Source organism: Sturnira hondurensis, unplaced genomic scaffold (genome assembly GCF_014824575.4).
Source record: "Sturnira hondurensis isolate 20B ecotype Veracruz unplaced genomic scaffold, ASM1482457v3 Scaffold0000780, whole genome shotgun sequence".
Taxonomy (NCBI): Eukaryota; Metazoa; Chordata; class Mammalia; order Chiroptera; family Phyllostomidae; genus Sturnira; species Sturnira hondurensis.
In genome coordinates this window covers 14,773,997-14,791,108 of record NW_028073411.1, presented here as the reverse complement: position 1 = coordinate 14,791,108, position 17,112 = coordinate 14,773,997, and the positions used below count along the sequence as shown (strand labels likewise).

The 17,112-nt window shown below is 52.4% G+C and overlaps 1 protein-coding gene across 1 annotated transcript in view; it reads right to left on the bottom strand.

The window, feature by feature from the left end:
* Nucleotides 1–17,112, bottom strand: part of CLNK (cytokine dependent hematopoietic cell linker) — a 124,814-nt gene that overhangs the window by 51,360 nt on the left and 56,342 nt on the right. The window contains exons 4-5 of the mRNA XM_037045848.1: nucleotides 10,750–10,778; nucleotides 1,494–1,531 (exon numbers count right to left, since the gene is read on the bottom strand). Coding sequence (XP_036901743.1) covers nucleotides 1,494–1,531; nucleotides 10,750–10,778 — 67 coding nt within the window. The remainder of the gene's footprint in view (nucleotides 1–1,493; nucleotides 1,532–10,749; nucleotides 10,779–17,112) is intronic.

Genomic DNA, 17,112 nt, shown 5'->3' with positions numbered 1-17,112 from the left:
ATGCGTCAGATCTCTTCCCTGTGATCCACGATCCACGTGCCCAGGGTGAGGAGAGCAGGGACCAGGGGCAGCGCTAAGCTGGCTGGGGGTTCACGGTTGACCCCTCTGAAAGGAGGAGAGGAGCGGCTATTCTGCTCGCGCAGTGCACGCAGAGGTGAGTTCTGAGCTGGAGCACAGGTGCGCCGTGCCTTTGGGGATCTGACGGATGGACGTCTGGCAAGAACGCCATGGATACACTGTTACGGTGAGCGCCAAGACACCCCCTAGTGCGGACGCCTCGGACCTGCTGGAAGAACTGGGAATGTGAGAGCGCAGCCTCTTCTATGCAGCCGCCTAGCCGGGTTTGACGGGGGCAGGGCATGGAGGGACCGCGACCACCAGCCTCCCCACCCCCGCCCGCCCTCGCCAAGGGAAGCCAGGCCGGACCCTGCAGTGGGCCCACCGGACTGAATAGAAATATTTGAGTGTATTCCTTTCCAGGAAGGGAGACAGAGTTTTGTTTTAATTATAATCAGTTACATCCATTTATTTATTAACCTATTTATTACCTTCGGCCTACCTCAGAGGTTCTTAACAAAAATTCAGTATTCTTTGCCCATAAAACTCAAAATTAATAAAATAGTTGTTGATTGTGTGTGTCTTGGGGTGAAGTCACACAGCTTTAATTAGATTTTAAAAGAAGACTTTCAAACAGGAAAGATCCAATTATTTTATGGGCAAATTCTGTCTATCCATCCACCCATCCAATCTATTCTATCCATCTATCATCTACAGACATGCTGGTTAAAACTATTTAAATAATGTACATACACAGTTTAAATAGTTAAAACTATTTAAATAACATACACACAGTTTAATAAAATTATTTATAAATATTGGATAATTGAATTCTGTTATAAATTTTCTCATTAAAAGTCATTAAAATTCTGTCAGTATTGTCAATGGCTTCATAATGTGAGTGTAACATATTCAACTGTTTTTTATGTTATTGAATATTTAGTATGATTCCAGTGTGCTGCCGTTTAAGATATAGTATTGTAAAATATAAATGAGTGTGTTTAAATATTAATCCAAATTTTAGGCTGGTTCCTTAGTTTAAATTTTCAGCCGTTTTATTATGGGGCTGAAGAAAATGGACATTTTTCTGTTGCTTAGCCAATATCGCGAAGTCGCTTTCCAGAAAGCCTGCCCTGCCGTGGCACTTCACGGTGCGTGCCCGCTCCTCACGCACGTCCCGGCACCTTGTGAGGGTGCTCTCACCACACCCCAACTTCCCTTGACTGTGGGGATGAGTTTCCTTCTCCCTCTGATAGCTGAGGAATTGACATACCATTTTATATCCAAGACTCAAAATGCAATTTGCTCTGCCAGAAAATCATTCATTTCGAAATTTTTTTTCTTTGTTTCTAATCCACCAAACCCCCTGCCAAAAAGCCAGTCTTTTCATAAATATCGAAGACTGAGAAAATAGGTTAGGGAAGTGGCTGACTTACGTAATTGAGGAGAGACTCATCAACAGCCTGGAACTGGCCTGCCAACAAAAATAGAACAAAACGTGAATGCAAAACATTGGACAGGCTGCGCCCTTCTTTTTCTCCAGAAATCTTGTGCTCGTTTCACTTCATTTTTCTTGACTGTAACTGCTGAAAATGGAGCGTGTCTCCCTATACCTCTCACTCTCTCTGCTGCTCTTGCGGATGGGGCAATGGGCAAGAAAGCAGGAAAATCAAACGCAAACCAAGAAGCCTCAGTCTTTTCACAGCAGGCCAACATTCTCCCGGGGAGAGGAAGTCTCCTCCCCGGCACCCAGGGATCAAGTGCCTCCGGCAGCATCTCGGCTCACGCGGAGGCTTGTTTCCTCGACCCCCTCCCCCATGGCACTCAGGTTGGTTGCATGGGCAACTGTCTGCCCACACACCTGTCTCCCTGAACACACTGAGGGGGGGGTCCCTTCTAGTCATCCACCTATCCCCAGATCCAGGCACAGGCCTCGATATTGACCAGAGGAGTTCCTTTATTCTTTTATTCTTTTTAAAATCCTCATCTGCCTGAGAACATTTTTTTGTCTTTGCTTTAGAGAGAGAGTATTGTAGGCGTGTGTATGGACAACATCAATGTTTGGTTGCCTTCTTATACACGCCCAGACCGGGGACCAGCCCTGCAACCTGGACGTGAGCCCTTGGGAATTGAACCTGTGACCTTGTGGTCCACGGGACTTCTCTCCAACCAACTGAGCCATACCGGCCAGGGCCAGATGAGTTCTTAATAGGCGTTTGTTGAATGAGCATAGTTCAGTCAAAGCTTCTGGACACTCCACTCCGTCACCTGGACTTGTTTTATGACAGGCAGCCTGGAGGTGGTCCAGTGCATCCGTTGGTGTTCTGGTTTACATCCTACCCCCAGGCTGTCAGACCAGCAGAGGACTGCTCCCGTGGCCTGCAGGGTTTTTTTTTTCCTTCTGCATAGACTAATTTTCTTTAATTGCCCTGCAGTTTCATGCTGTTAGTCTGCATTAGGACCATTATAAGCAGAAAATGTTCTTATCACATTCTCTTCATTAGCACACGTGAGAAGTTTCCTGCAGGTTTCAGGACCGGGGGTTGTGTGCTTTTTCCTCTTCTTTGCAACTGGTTTGCTCTGATCTGATGGAAAACACCAGTCCCGAGAGACATTATGCTCCCTGCTCCTGCTGTGGCTGCTAGGAGTCTCAGCGCACAGGTCAGGCCTGTGGCTAGGGCGCGTCAGAGGACCACGATAGTGTTTCTGCATCTTGGTCTGGCTTCATCATTCTTTAAAACCTCTTTCCTTTTACCCCGGATTGTCTTACCACGCCGAAACACGAAGTCCCTACTTGTGAACGTGCCCAAGTCTTCTGTAGGGCGTGGAGTGTAAGTGAACAAAAGTTGGACTCACTGGAAACCCAGCTCTCCGGAATTTGCCCGACCTGTGCCTGGGGAGTGCTCAGCAGCCGTGCTAATCTCCCGCAATGTGGAGCCCAGAGAAGCAGAACCCTGCCTGTCACTAGTCCCGGCGCCCCCTGGTGGTGGGACTAGCAGCTGTCACCACCCTGGGTGACTAAAGGACACCTGCCTGTCCCAGCACAATTACGCTGGCCCTGAGATCCGGGAAGAAACCCACTTGTTTCTCAGGCCCTTCAGAGCAGTGAGATCCCGTTTGTTCGACAGCAGCTGGACAGAAAGCAGCAAACAGTCCTGGGTTTATGGGCACCTGCCCCAGCCCTGGTGAGCTTGGACAGCAGCTCCCCCGTTGAATTCAGGGTGTAACAGAGTGCCAGCTCAGGGGACTGTCCTCATGCAGTGTGGTCATTAGATGGACACCCCATGGAAGGCTGGGGTCTCCTCTCCCAGCCGAAGCCAGCACCGCTGCCTGAGACTCTCATGGGCCACCCCCCGCCATGTGCTTCATGACCCTTCCTGGTCTTTGGGCCATCCCACCTGGAGCCCCCGCTCCTTACCCTGCCCCGGCCCCCTGGGACTTCCCCTGACCATTGCTGGCTTCTGTGACATTATGGAAGGGCGCTGTCCGTCTCGGGGGCAGGTGTCGCCTTCTGCCTCTCTCTCCTGCAGTTCCTCTCTGAGGGCCTAACAACGCCATGTTGGGGATGTGGCATTGCAAAAGGCCTGCTTTAATCCTGCGAATCAGTTTGCATCACTCGTGGCCCATGAATACAGCCCCGCAGTGGCCCTGAGCCCAGCCCGGCCAGGCTCTGTCCCCTCCCCAGTCCCCTGTCTTTCCAGTCCCTTCCTCACAGAGCTGGAGCCAGCCAGCCTCTCCCAGTCCCTCGGGGACATTGAGCTCCTTCCATCTCGGAGGCTTGGCCTGTGCTGTCCCTCAGCCTGGAACGTGCGTCCCTCAGACCTGCCCTTGCTGTCAGAGTGTATCTTACACGTGGTCTCCCCCAGGGGACGTCCCTGGCCACCAATCTCAGGTGAAAATCAAGGAAGAGCATCTCTCGGGCCCAGTCCTTACCACCCCAAGTTCCTGTCATGGTGGTGAGGGTGCTGTGTTCTCACCAGCCCCGAGTAGGCACGCACATCCCGGTGGCTTGCACTGGGTGGCTGTGGTGGGCGCTAGGGCCGCTGGGATGAGGAGTATGTGGCGGAGTCCACTCCAGGCCAGCCTGCTGGACACTCTCGTTCTTTTCTCAGGGGCTGGCCAGAGAGAGGGAGAGAGGACCTCAAAGCCCTCGGGAATAACGGAAGGCACTGGGCAAAAGCAGGCTGTTTGGAAAAAGACCTCTTCTGATCCACATTGGATCGTGATGTGGGCTAGAATCAGCCTTTATTTTATCAAAACTACTAACATTTGTAGTTTACCCATGACAGATGTGAGCCTTCCCTGATTATTAGAGTCGTTTAGTTTCTCCATAGCATGTGGGAGCAAAGCAAGCCAATAAGTACCTCACTGCAGACTAGGGTGCTGGCTCACCCCGAAGTGGTGAGATTTCAGACTCTCGTGCCTCAGAAGTGGACGATCAATGAACCGTCAGCCGCGAGTCCCAGTGAGGGGTGCAGCAGAAACGCCCCGGAACAGAGAACACTTGACCTCCTCCCTTGCTGAGTGAGCTAGAGATAGACCCTCCTCTTGCTGGACCCCTTGTCCCCCCCAACTGGGCACCCCCAATGCTTCCAAGTCTTCGAGTCCTCTGGAACTGAAGGACAGGTCGGCTTCTCGGAGAGAGAGCCGTTGTTGGAAAGGTTGTCCGAAGCTGCTCTTCACACCGCTGTCCTGCAGGAGTCCTGCTCAGGGGACAGCAGCAGGCCATCCGTCAGCACCGGCCCCAGGGAGCTCCAGAGAGCGCTGACTTCGCACTGCTCGAGGCCGAGTCTTTTCTGCGAGACAGCGGTCCCTGAGTGGGCTTTCACAGAGGGAAGTGAAGGTGACGTGTGTCCCGTAGAAGCTTGGGGCTCTCCTGACAAGCAGAAAGAAATTAGCCCAGACTTCAGCCATCACCTTGGACACCTCTTCGCATGCCCACAGAGGCATGACAGTGGCGTGTGGCCGGCACCCGTCCAATTAAGGTCCCCTGGCCGTGTTCATCTAGGGTGCGGGAAAGGAAGGCGATAAGAAAAAGCAGGCCCCCGGTATAAATCAGCCGCTGCCTTCCTGAGCTCCGGTGGGGCTGTTTGTTTGCACTGCAGTTTGGGAGCTGCCCATTCGGAAGCTCCGGCTCGATCAGAAGGTGGGCTTTGAGGGAGAGGCACTCTCAGGCTATTTCCACTCGTAAATACTCCTCGAACTTTAGCCCCCAGAGCTACCAGGCAGGTGCTTGGTCTCCGCCCCGTTTGCTGCCCTTACAGGGACAGGGGAGCTGGCCAGGCCCCAAGCTCTGTTGCCAGGGGATAGTCACATATGGAGAGGGTTTGAGTCGCCTCCAACTCCGGGGCTTCCAGCTGGACTCACTCAGTAGTTCGTGGTGAAGAGCGAGAGGCGGGTGAGCCCACCACCGAGTGCTGGGTGGCAGAGGCAGCTGCGTGTCTCCCCCTCACGTTTCCCCCTTCTTCTCTGTACTAGAACCCCCGATGGTCAGCTGGGCACAGGGCGGCCTAGGGGAAGGACTTATGACACCTTCTCGTCGTCCTGGTAGCGGCATGGGGCCGTGAGTCCGGAGTTTGATCGATGAAAGAGCTGAAAAGTCAACTCACAATTTCCTTAAGTGACCCAGCTGTGTGCTGTCTACCCCTTTATCTTTGCTTTGCCCCGCCTGCGGGCCACATCACAGGTGTCACTCCTTTAGGTGATGGGTCAACCTGCCACGTGTGGACATAACAGGAGCGAGTCGGGAGGAGTGGGAGCCTGAGGACCGCTTGCCTCTGGGCTTTCCCCCCGCTGTGAGGGAAATAGACCTCCTCCGTGTTTAGTGCTCAAGGTTTCTCTTTAAAAAGTGTCTGCAGCCTTTACCGTTTTATCAGCTTTGGAGGTCACCAGTTACCATAGCAGGGCCTCTGGTCAAAGGCGTGAGCTTGTATTTCTTGGACGCTGAGCGAGACGTTCTAGGTTCCAGTCCTGGCCTTGTCCCTTTCTGGCCTGGGGATCTCGGGCAAGCCTATAAGCCTGGGTAAACGGACATGAACTTGTAGAAGGGGAATGAAGGTCATCTGCCCCAAAGACCTGTTCAGAAGTTAAAAAAAATGTAACTTCTGGGCTCAGTGCCCCACTAATGAATTGCTGCGTTCTGTGTTTCATGTCTTTCCAAGTTCAATGTCATGACCAAGCCTTTTTCACTCAATCCAGATCCTTAGCTCTGCTCTCATATCTGTGGCAGGAAACTGTTTGTGATTTAGTGCTTATTTTAAAAACAAAACACGTTCTTTCAATGTTCACCTTTGCTGACAGGCACCTGTCACCTCTTCAAGAGGGTCCGTCAAGCTGGAGTCCCTTCCAGCTGTGAGGCTCAGGGACTCAGGGACCATCACCATCTGCTTGACCTCATTTTAAAGATGAAAAACGAAAACAAAAGCCCCGAGGCCGAATGTTCAGCACAGAGCACCAAGTGCTGTGTGATGGGGTTGGGCTCCCCTCTACTGGTGGCTTCACGCGCTCCCGATCTCCTCTTGGGCCCTGTTTCAACTACTGTGTACAGTGAGTGGAGTGAAAGCCCTTCCCTGCCACTGAATCACACTCGTCTATCAAAGGCCTGGCCCAGCCCAGGGACTTGAGTCCATACACGTTAGCTCCTGTCCATTCTCTCTCATTCTCAGGTCCCAGAACTCGCTGATGTCGGGGGAGGACAGCCTTCAACTCCTGGGCTCCAGTCGCACAGGCCGGGGCCTTGCCGCCCCCTGGGCCGCCTCCCTCCATTTCTGACTTTCAGGCACCTGAAGGTGTCTGAGGACAGGGGCATCCACCGCGCCGAGCAACAGGCCAGTCCACAACCTGTGCCCTGGCAGGCCCTGAACTTCAGACCGTTGGTCTATGGCTGCAGGGAAAGGCAGGAACGAACTTCTTCATGTTCAGGTTCACTGCCTCTGGCCAGAGCACTGTGACACCCAGTGACCCTTGGCTGTAGGACATCTCCGTGGGAAGAGGAGAAACAGGAGTGGGGAAGAGAAGGAAAGAGGGGGAGAGAAAGAGATAGAAATAGAAATAGATACAGAATACACATTATGTATAGTATGTCTGTTATATGTATTAAAACCTATCTGCATATACAGGGGAGGGCAAAAGTAGGCTTACAGTTATTCACATAGAAAACAATACAATAATAAGTAACAATATAAAAATAAACTCTGTGTTTTGGGCACTCACAATTGTAAACCTACTTTTGCCAACCCCTGTATATATTTTGTCTGTCTGTCTGTTTACCTACTCATCTAGCCCTTTTGGGCATTTCAGTTTTATTCACTGAACCCCAGTCTCCTGATCTGAATGCTGTGAGCTGTACACTTTAAACAACAAATAGTCCGAACTCACAGAAATAGCTACATGGGGGACATTTCTTGGTGAGTGGGGAGAACAGGCTTAATGTTCTCCCTGGGTGGCCCTTGGAAATTCAGTTCCCTTCCCTAGTTCCTGGTCTCCTCACCTGTGAAGTGTGGTCCTAGCATCTCAGATTGCTGAGGCTTTGGGACCTTTCACCTTCATTTTTTTTGTTGTTTAAGCATCTGTACCCAGTTACAGTATGGGTCTCATGAAGAACTACACAGACGGCTGGAGCGAATGGGTAGACGAATGAATGAATGAATGAGTGGTGAGGACTACGGTGGCTGCTTTTCATTCTGTTTTTTTTGGGGGGGAGGGGATCTCCAGGAATTCAAATGAAATACCTGAGACCATTGTTCAGAGGCTGGATTGCAGCTTCTTGGCAGGTATGATCTTGATCGTTTTTTTTTTTTTAAAGATTTTATTTATTTATCTTTAGAGGGGAAGGGAAGGTGAGAGAGAAACATCAATGTATGGTTGCCTCTCATGCGTCCCCTGCTGGGAACTGGCCTGCAACCCAGGCATGTGCCCTGACTGGGAATCGAACTGTGATCGTCTGATTCGCAGGCTGGCGCTCTATCCACTGAACTGAGTGCATTGAAAAAAATCCACCAGCCAGGGCGTTTGATCATTTCTTTTGGCTTCAAACCGTGATTCATAAAAGACTACCTCCGAGCTACCTGAATTGGGATTGTCTTGTTAAATTACTGATGCCTGGTCTTAGGACAAGCCTGCCATGGCTTGGGCTTGAGAACGTGTGTTTTTAACTGTGTAATTCTGATACACACTGAATTTTGAAGACAATTCTTAATGCTCGGGTTTACCAATCTCAGATGATTTGAAATCTTTGCCTGTGTCTACCAGAATCAGGTAAACACCTTTTCCTAGCACTTCCAAGGCCAACTTTTTTCCGTTGTTTTTTGTCCACCAATTTCTGCTATGTCTTGGAGAGAACCGGCCTCCACTAAATTAATGCAGGTGTTGCAATATTCAGAAAGGGCCAGTAGGGGGCATTAGCTGCTCACATATTCCATACCCAACGGCCTACTTCTAGTTCTAAAATCCTTGTTAATTTTTGCTTTAAAAGTGGAAAGAAAAAAAAAACCCAAACCCAGACAACCTTTAGGACTGCTTTCTTTAGAAAACTGAAAAGCAAAACAGAACAAGAGTTTCTGGACAAAATAAAACTTGCCCTCTGTTTAATTGAATCAGTATTATCAGGGTTTTTATTGTGTATGGTAATTTAAGACAAAGGGACCCACTTTCTAATTAGGCCTATTTTCTCGAATTTTAGTCTTTATTCAGTGGAAGAAGTAAAACTCCTGATTTTATTTTACGGAGACATGTGGAATCATTCTCTACGTATCAGCCTCATGGAGATATCGGCGTTGACGAGACTGTCATATTTGAACTACCTGCGGTCTTCGCTAGGTCTGCAGTGTCTTTATTTCCGGAGAGAGAGTTTTCAGTGTAAGAGAATATGCGTTTGCCCTGGCTGGTGTGGCTCGGTGGATTGAGTGCCAGCCTGCAAACCAAAGGGTTGCCAGTTCAATTCCCACTCAGGGCGTACACATGCCTGGGTTGTGGGACAGAACTCCAGTAGGGGGCGTGCCAGAGGCAACCACTCACTGATGTTTCCCTCTCTCCTCCCTTCCCCTCTCTCTAAAAAACAAACAAACAAATAAAATCTTAAAAATAAAAATATATGCTAGGTAGTTATAGTATATAAAAATGTATTCTGTAGAAAATTGATACAGATAAGCAAAAAAAAAAAAAAGAAAAGAAAAAGTCACCATAATTCCCCATACCGAGGCAGCCATCCTAAACTCACACGCACGAGATACCGTCTGTGTACACGTGGTCTCGCTGTGTTCTGTTTTCCTGTCTGCTCGCTCACAGAATCACACGCCGTAACAGAGCCCTGGCAGTGAATCCACTCTGGCACCATCATTTTTAAGGGCTACATAGTGTTCTCTCCTATGGATGCCCCACCATATTTTCACCTATTCCCATGGCAAAAAAAAAATCACAGACAATTTAAAATACCTCGGAATGTTATAACTATCCCTGTGACCAGTAGAATCCTATGTCCACCAGCAGGTGCATCCTCAGTTACGAGTGTTCTGCGGGGCTGGGGTGGGGGGTGTGGGGACCTGTGAGCCTGCAGGGGTGGGGTGGGGTGCCTCACTGTTGAGTATTTTGGCAGGGCTTGGACTCAAGTGGGTATGGGCAGGCCTGGGCAGCTGTATCTCAGTGGGCATTCTTGGGGTTTTGATGTGTTTTATTTTCCTGGGTCGTGTCTCTAGAATGTTGCTGATGGAAGGGAACCCACCGTGAAGCAGGGGAACAGCAAAGCCAAGGGAGGGGGGTGCAGGTCCTGTGGTTTGTAATTCGCCAGCCATGGGGCCCCGGGACTCTGCGTGGACTATGGGAGGGGGTGCATTCCAACCATTTGGAGGGACCCGCCCTTGCGGGACCACACCTCTGTTAGGACCAGACCCCGAAGCTTGATATAAGCGTGTTCTGGAGGTGGGCTTGGAGCTGGGGGCTTTCTATGTAGGTGCACACTTGCAATTTTCCTTCGATTTCCCCCCATTCTCCTCCCGGCTGCCTGGGGCATGCCACGTGCTGGCTCCGAGCTCTGGTGGGCAGTGGGCACCGTTCCTCCTAGAGCGCATCACCCCCCACGATTCCCCTCTTGGAGGCCCCCTTCCTCCCGTCTGCTTCTCCTTTTCCTCTCTTTCCACTCGCCGTCTCTAACCACGAGCTTTCCAGGGAAATTCTGCGGAACTCTCCTTGAGATTTTAATACTCCAAGCTGAACAGCACATCCTCTTGGTCACACTTGAGGGGCCCTGGGTGAGTGCTGGGTACCCGGGACTAGGCTTTGAGAAGAGAGGCAGGGGAGCATAAACTGTGGTTTCTGATCCATTCACCCACTTGACAAGTGTTTTGGGGAAAACCCATTACACTGAATTGAGTGGAGCGAACACTCAGGAGTAGCCACGTCTACCCACTCTGCAGAGGAAGGAACACAGGCCCGAGGGATCTGTGCCCCACCCAAGGCTGCACGGCTCCCTGGTGGACAGGGAAGGCTCCCCCAGGCTTGGCTAGGTCCCAGCACCCGAGGAAGCCCGAGGCCGGGCCGGCCCCCAGGAACCATCAGAGGGAAAGGCTATCAGGTGCTCCTGTCATTTCGAACGGGCCAATGGTTTTATCAAAGGGAAACAGAGAAAGAAAAGAATGAAAGGAAGAGTCTAATAGACCAGGGTTCCCACTGCTTGGTGGCAGAGGCCCCAGGACTCACCATTGGCGCTGCAGGCTCGAGGCCACGACCTAGGGCAGAACAGAGAAGCAAGGTGAGCTCAGTCCACCATGTCCTTCACTCGTCCTCCCCAAAGGGCCAGCGGCCATCAAAGGCTGTTTCACGGGTCAACCTTGGGACTATGGCTTGATATTTGTGTTGTTCTGGACCTAAGGTGACAGCTCGTGACCGAGAGTAGAGAAAACAGAAAAGCGCGTGTAGAAGAAAATAACCGGCCTGCTCAGGGGTGCCTGTGCGTCAGGACGCGTGCACACACCCAGATGCGCAGCTGCATAAACATAGCATGAGAGAATGTGTAGGACCCCCTGTTAAAAATACGTCCGCATATCCTCAATTGTCACTGGAAAATGTATTTATGGGCTGTCTGATTTCTGGAGGGTCAGCTGGGCTCTGGCCAGTTTTCCCTGCGGGGAACCGCGCTGCGCTGTGCATCTGTGCCTGTGTCATCAACCTTATTGTCGAATCGCTCCACGGAGACGCTCCATCAAGGGCAGCGAAGGGGTCAAGTGACACGGGCCTCCTAACCCCTTGTTCCCGTCAATCACCGGGCGCGTTCCTCTCGGCTGCATTCATTCCTAGTCCCGCCCGCAGGCGAGAGAAGTGGCTGTCTCCCTGCATCTCACCACCCTGAGACCCATCCTTGGGCACTGCTTTGCCCACTTGGCGTTCTATTCCGGCCTCACGTCCTTGATGGCTACCCAGGCTGAATGATCAGTATTATTGTCGTTATTATTTTCAAATGGTTTGGGGCCATTTGCATTTCTCCCTCGACGAGTTACAGGTACAACACGGCTTTGCCATTGCCCAGGGAGGCCTGCGGCTGGCCAGCGAGGCCACCGTCTGACAGTGTCCCATGGGAGCACCTGCTCCCTGGCTTGGGGCGATGATCTGGAAAGCCCTGGGGTGCTGGGAAGCTCCGAAGGGTGTCGCTGCTGGGAGCTGCCTTGTTTGTGCCGTTAATGACCCGGGCCCTGGCTGTGCGGCCTTCCTCCGAGGCTGGCCAAGTGCGTCACAGGAGCAATTAATTGAGCATCGCAACACACGCCAGATGTAAATATTTATGAGGCTCGGTTGGTGGCGGGGACTTTGGGTGCAGAACCGTGGAGCTGGGAGATGCTGGTAACCAGGAGACCTCAGCCTGTGAGTCCTGCTTCCAGCTCACACTGTTGCCTTCTGTTCGCCATTCTATACTCAAAGTGACCCTGAGGGGTAGGTAGCTACTCCTGTCCCAAGTTTACCGACAATGAACAGGGGACTCAGAGGACCCAACACCTGCCCAGTCCTGCAGAGGGTGAGGGATTTGACACCAGTCTGCCTGCCCAGGAATCCAGGCTACCACCCCCACTCCCCCGCCCTGCCCAGAAGGTGAGTCAGGCTTTGCAGGAACCTTGCAGCTGCGAGCTCTCAGAACCCTTGTGGTTAGTTCTTGGCACCCTTTCAAGTTGCCTGAGATTCTGCAGAAATCAACTGTAAACCAGCCAGCAAGGAGCTGATTATTTCTCCGGAGCCTGGGAGCTCTCTGACACTTTCAACACACAGCCACTCCTGTGACATCTCGGTCTTTGATGAAGGCCTCAGAAGGCTCCCCGGGCGGCATTTCATGGCGCATGATATGCAAATGGTGTGTTTGAGGCTGTACAGTGAGCTTCATGTGAGTGTGGCCACGGCCGGACGGGAGACAGTGGGCCAGGGGTGAGAGGCATGCAAGCCTGCACCCTGGTTCTGGAATGCCAGGCATGGCCTTCTCTGTCTCCTAGAGAGAATTCTGCCTTTAAATCAGGACTGCATCTCGTGTCTTATCTTGGCCTCACCTGGCTTTTTGAATCAAAGATCATTATGCCAGAAAGTGCCTTGGCGATAATGTGGTTCAGTTCATTGCTCCACCTCTTAGACTCCTGGAGGCAGAAGTGAGGTCTTTCGACACTTGCACAGTGGCTCCGTGGGGAGAGCACCCGTGGGCGCAAGGCTGGACTCCTGGGCGGCTTCCACACACTGCAGGGGCAGCCAACACTTAGACAAACGAAGCCACTTCCCTAAAGTGCACGGTGAGCTCTGGGCACGGCCGGATTTGCCTAATCCCAAGTCCTTTACTATTCACAAGCCCAGAGCAGCCCCTTAGAGTGAGCCCTGCACCTGGAAGACTCTGACTCGAAGGGCTGCCTGGAAGCGGCCTGTCAGATCTGCTCTGCCACTCTGCGGGGTCCCACAGCGAAGGTGTGCACATCTTGTCCTGGGGGACCCTGCACCCCAGGGCTCTGTGCGCGTCAGTGCAGGCCCAGGGAGTTGTCAGAAGAAGCGTCAGCAAAGCAGGGGCAGTGGTGTGGTTGCAACTGGGCCCGCAGAGGGGGAAGGAGGGGGAGGGCTGAGCCTGCCGCCCAGGGCCTGGAAAGGACGGTCTGGCTGGAGAGCCGCTGCCACTGCCGAGCTCTCTGAAAAGCCTCCTGTGTTAACACTCGTGGAGCTTGGCAGCCCAGGATGATTAATGAAAGGGGCTGCTTGCAAACTTCGTGGAGATTTGATGTGTTTTCTCTGGGCTGAAGCAAGGCCCACGTGTGAGCCAGCTGCCTCCTGCCCGGGAATTACAGTGATGCGCCCCGGTGTTCCGTCTCCAGCAGGATCCGTGCTCGGCAGCGTGCATACGGGCTGCAGCTGGACAGTGTTAGTTAGGGCTTGGCAGCCGCCCCTCCGCTCTCCCCACCCCTGCTCCCCTCCACAGGTGGGCCTGAGGGAGGCCTCTCCTCTCCATTCCCGGCTGGGTGAGGTGTGTGCGCGCCTTGTCGAGGGGTTCGCCCACTGTGAAATGACAAGGCTGACCTCCAGAGGCTGGTGGTTTTCAATATTTAAGGCTCCTTACAAATAAAGGCTTTTTAATTTCTGAATTGTTTTAAATTTTTTATGTTTCTTAATAATTGAATATGTTTAATCATTTTTGATTTTTAAAGGTTCCTAAATTAAACTCCCCCTCCTCCATTGCTCCCTTAAAGAACCGACACCCGTGAAGCAGGCCGGGGGGCCCTTGCCTCCTACTCACCCGTGGGGACAAAGTTTGTTATTCCAGTCCCATGGGGAGGGGACTCGGTCTGGTCTCCAGGGTCATGCTCCTGGCACGGAGACTAATTCCTTGTCGCCCCCTTGCACGTGGTGCGTGTCGGTCTCCCCAGGCACCCACGCTGGTCCAGAATGCGCCAGCAAAGCCCTTGGGAAATGGTCGGGTGACTTCACCCTCTCCCAAATCTCCCAGATGAATGGGCTCAGCTCCACCTCTCACCTGAAGTCCTGTCCCTGAACTAGAAAGACTGCTTTAGACTAAAGGTCTCTCATATTTGGAGGGCAGCTGCTGTTTCCGAGAGCTGCTGAACTCAGTGCTCATGTCATTCCCTTCTTCCCCGTGTCTGAGTGTCTGCACTGAGTGATTCCACCCATACCTCCTGGCGACGCTTGTGGGCAGTAGCTTCATGTCAGGTTTAAGACACTACGGAACGGTTGCCCCAAGTGGGACCAGGAATTGAACCTCTGACTTTGCCAATGGAGGGAAGGGGGCTCCGCACTGAGCACCTGCTGTGTCATGGCTCCTGGTGACAACCACGGGAAAGCTGGTGGGACCCCATGTGGTACTTGGTGCAGCCTCGGTGCAAGCCCTTTGGACCCTCCATACAGCTGCCGGCTTGAGAGACCCTCAGGAGACACTCTGCTTCCTGCCCAGGGACGGGGCGAGAGGGGGCATGAGTGGTTCTCATGGGTGCCTCAGTGGAACGGGTTCCCAGGGCAGCTGGAGAATGGGGGGACAGAGCCAGAGAGGCCAAGAGCAGATAAGCAGCAGGGGACCTTTGTCTTGTCTCACCGAAAGACCCGGCAGGGGGCCTCCTGGTGCAAAGAGTAGAATGGGGCAGCTGGCTCCCGAAGGAGGAGGCCTGGCCCTCGAGGGCCCTGAGAAATCACAGCCACCTGCACCTTGTCCCCCTGGAATTAACTCTGCTACAGGTGTTAGCGGGGAAAAATTGAGAGTCAGTGAGATGATACGTGGGGAAGGATCTGCGTGTGCAAAGTGCAGGTGACACTGTCAGTAACAGAACGGCCGAGGATGGGAAAGGAAGCAGACTGGGCCTTGGAATGTGAGGACGTGCCTGGGAACCTTGGCTCAGCTACTGGCGAGATCATGAACTTGAACCAGCCCTTAGCCTGTCCCATGCTCCCGCAGGGCCTGCGTCTGCATGTGTCTCCGCTCACAGCACAGCGTCTCAGGACCCTTTACACACTCTTTGTCCCCTTTCCCCACACGGACTGAGCTTCTGCCTCTCCAGTGTTCCCGGGCTCCAGTGCAGGGGTCGCTCCCAGGTGGGGAGGCCCTTCTCCCCCACCTCCTTCTTACCTCTCCCCCCTGGTCCCCAGCTCCTCCCTTCCCCTCTGCATCCCCTTTACGGTGGCTGGTGGGGAGGTGCAGGGCGAGTGCTGGGCCCAGAGGCCTCCGACTCTAGCTTCAGAGCTTGCATGCTCAGTAATGATCTCACAGCCAAGCTTCTCCAACTTGAACTGGAGGGCTTATTTAATTAAGCACAGGTTCCTGAGCCCCAGTGTGTGAGTTTCTGATGGGAAGGCGGGGCCTGAGAACCTGCATTTTAAGACGTTCCCAGGGGATGCTGGTACTGCTGGTTCAGGGCCCGCACTGCAAGGCTCCTGGCCCTGCATGTGGCCGGTCTTCTTGGGAGGGCAGCGCACTTGTCCCTCCTCCCAGTGGAGAGTCTGGGAACAGGCACTCTGGGGACACAGAGAACTGTGTGCAAACAGAGTTCCCATGGTGCGTCCTGACAGGGAAGGGGGCCCAGGGAGCTCAGAACCCCTGGAATGGCACCCAATCCAAGCTTTAGATTCCGAATGCCTGTCCCGCTGCGGCCCGTTCGCTGCTCTGGGATCGTCACCTGTCTCAGGCTCTCCTTCCTCATCTGTAAAATGGGGACAGTAACACCTTCTCTGGAGCACCATCGTGAGGAGTAAATGTCGACGCTCCTCTTGTGGTGTCTGGTGCTTGCTCGTTACGCATTCAACTGCTGATTCGAGTTTGAACTCAACTGGAAAACATCCATCAGCTTGTGTCTGTTTCTGCTCACGCAGGGAAACAGGGTGCTGGGATGTGGGCAGATGAATTCCACGGAACATTCGAGGACACGTTCATCTCTGTGCCGTGCGCAGGTTGTGGCATTGGGGTGGGGACCTAGCACTCAGCTCAGCATTTGCATTATCTGTTTGAGTTTGGCACTGGGTGGGAGTGGACGGCCCTCTGGGCCTAGGGGGAGATCCGGCGCCTGCACCCTGGGGAGGGGTGACAGCATCCGGGCCAGCGAAATGGAGTGCCAGGGTGGCCCTAGGTATCAGTGATAAGATCTGAATGCCTCCAGCTTACCGGGGAGGTTGTTTACCCTCTCTGGCCTGCATCCCTCTCTCCTAAGAAGGGAAACGAGTCCTGTGATTGTTAGGACCCGGTGAGATACCACCCAAGAGCACTTGCAGCAGCGCCTGGAGCATGGTGAGCACTCAGTGCCCGTTTAGTTGTTTCTGTTATTTGTTGAGAACCTACTATGTTCTAGGCACACGACAGAGGTCCCTCCCCTGGTCCTCCAGTGCGGGAACGCTTCAGGTACAGGGAGTCGGTGTGGGGCAAGACGGCCTGGCATTCATTCTCCGTGTTTCTGAAATTCACGAGGTGCGTAGTGGAGACGGGCTTGTCTGGGAGGGTCGCCCTGCTCGTGAGTGGTCAGCAGAAATTTCAATCTGGTCCCAATGGACTCAGCACTCTGCCTCTCCGTAGCACCCTCTGCCCCTGACCTTCACCATCATCAAATGCTGATAATTCTGATTTGTATGAATAAGGAGAACGTTGGTTTAATAGTTATGGAGTAGGATAGTACACCTGAATCTATAGTTTTCAGACACTTCGGTTTGATTTCTGTATCTCAAATACTAATTTATATTTATGTAATACTTTTATAAAAATGCAGTGGTAGAGAGATTTGTATGTATGTGGGGAATTTTTTTAAAACTTGAGTTTATAAGTGGTTTGGAGCAGGTTGCAGAAACATCGTCTGTTGCTCTTTTCAATATATCTTGAGCGTGCTATGACACATCCGGAAATAATTTGCTTCAGGAAAAAAAGGCTGCTCTCTCTTTCTCCCCAAATGCAAGTGTAAATATTACTTTGATGTACGTAACTGCTGCAACCATCTCCATCGGAAGGAAGGCTTCTAACCCTTCCATCTTCCCTCTTTCGCTGTTGTCAAGAAACAAGAAAAATGGATTTAAAATGCATTATTTAAGTGGATTTAATGTAAACATTGAAGAACAGCCACAAAT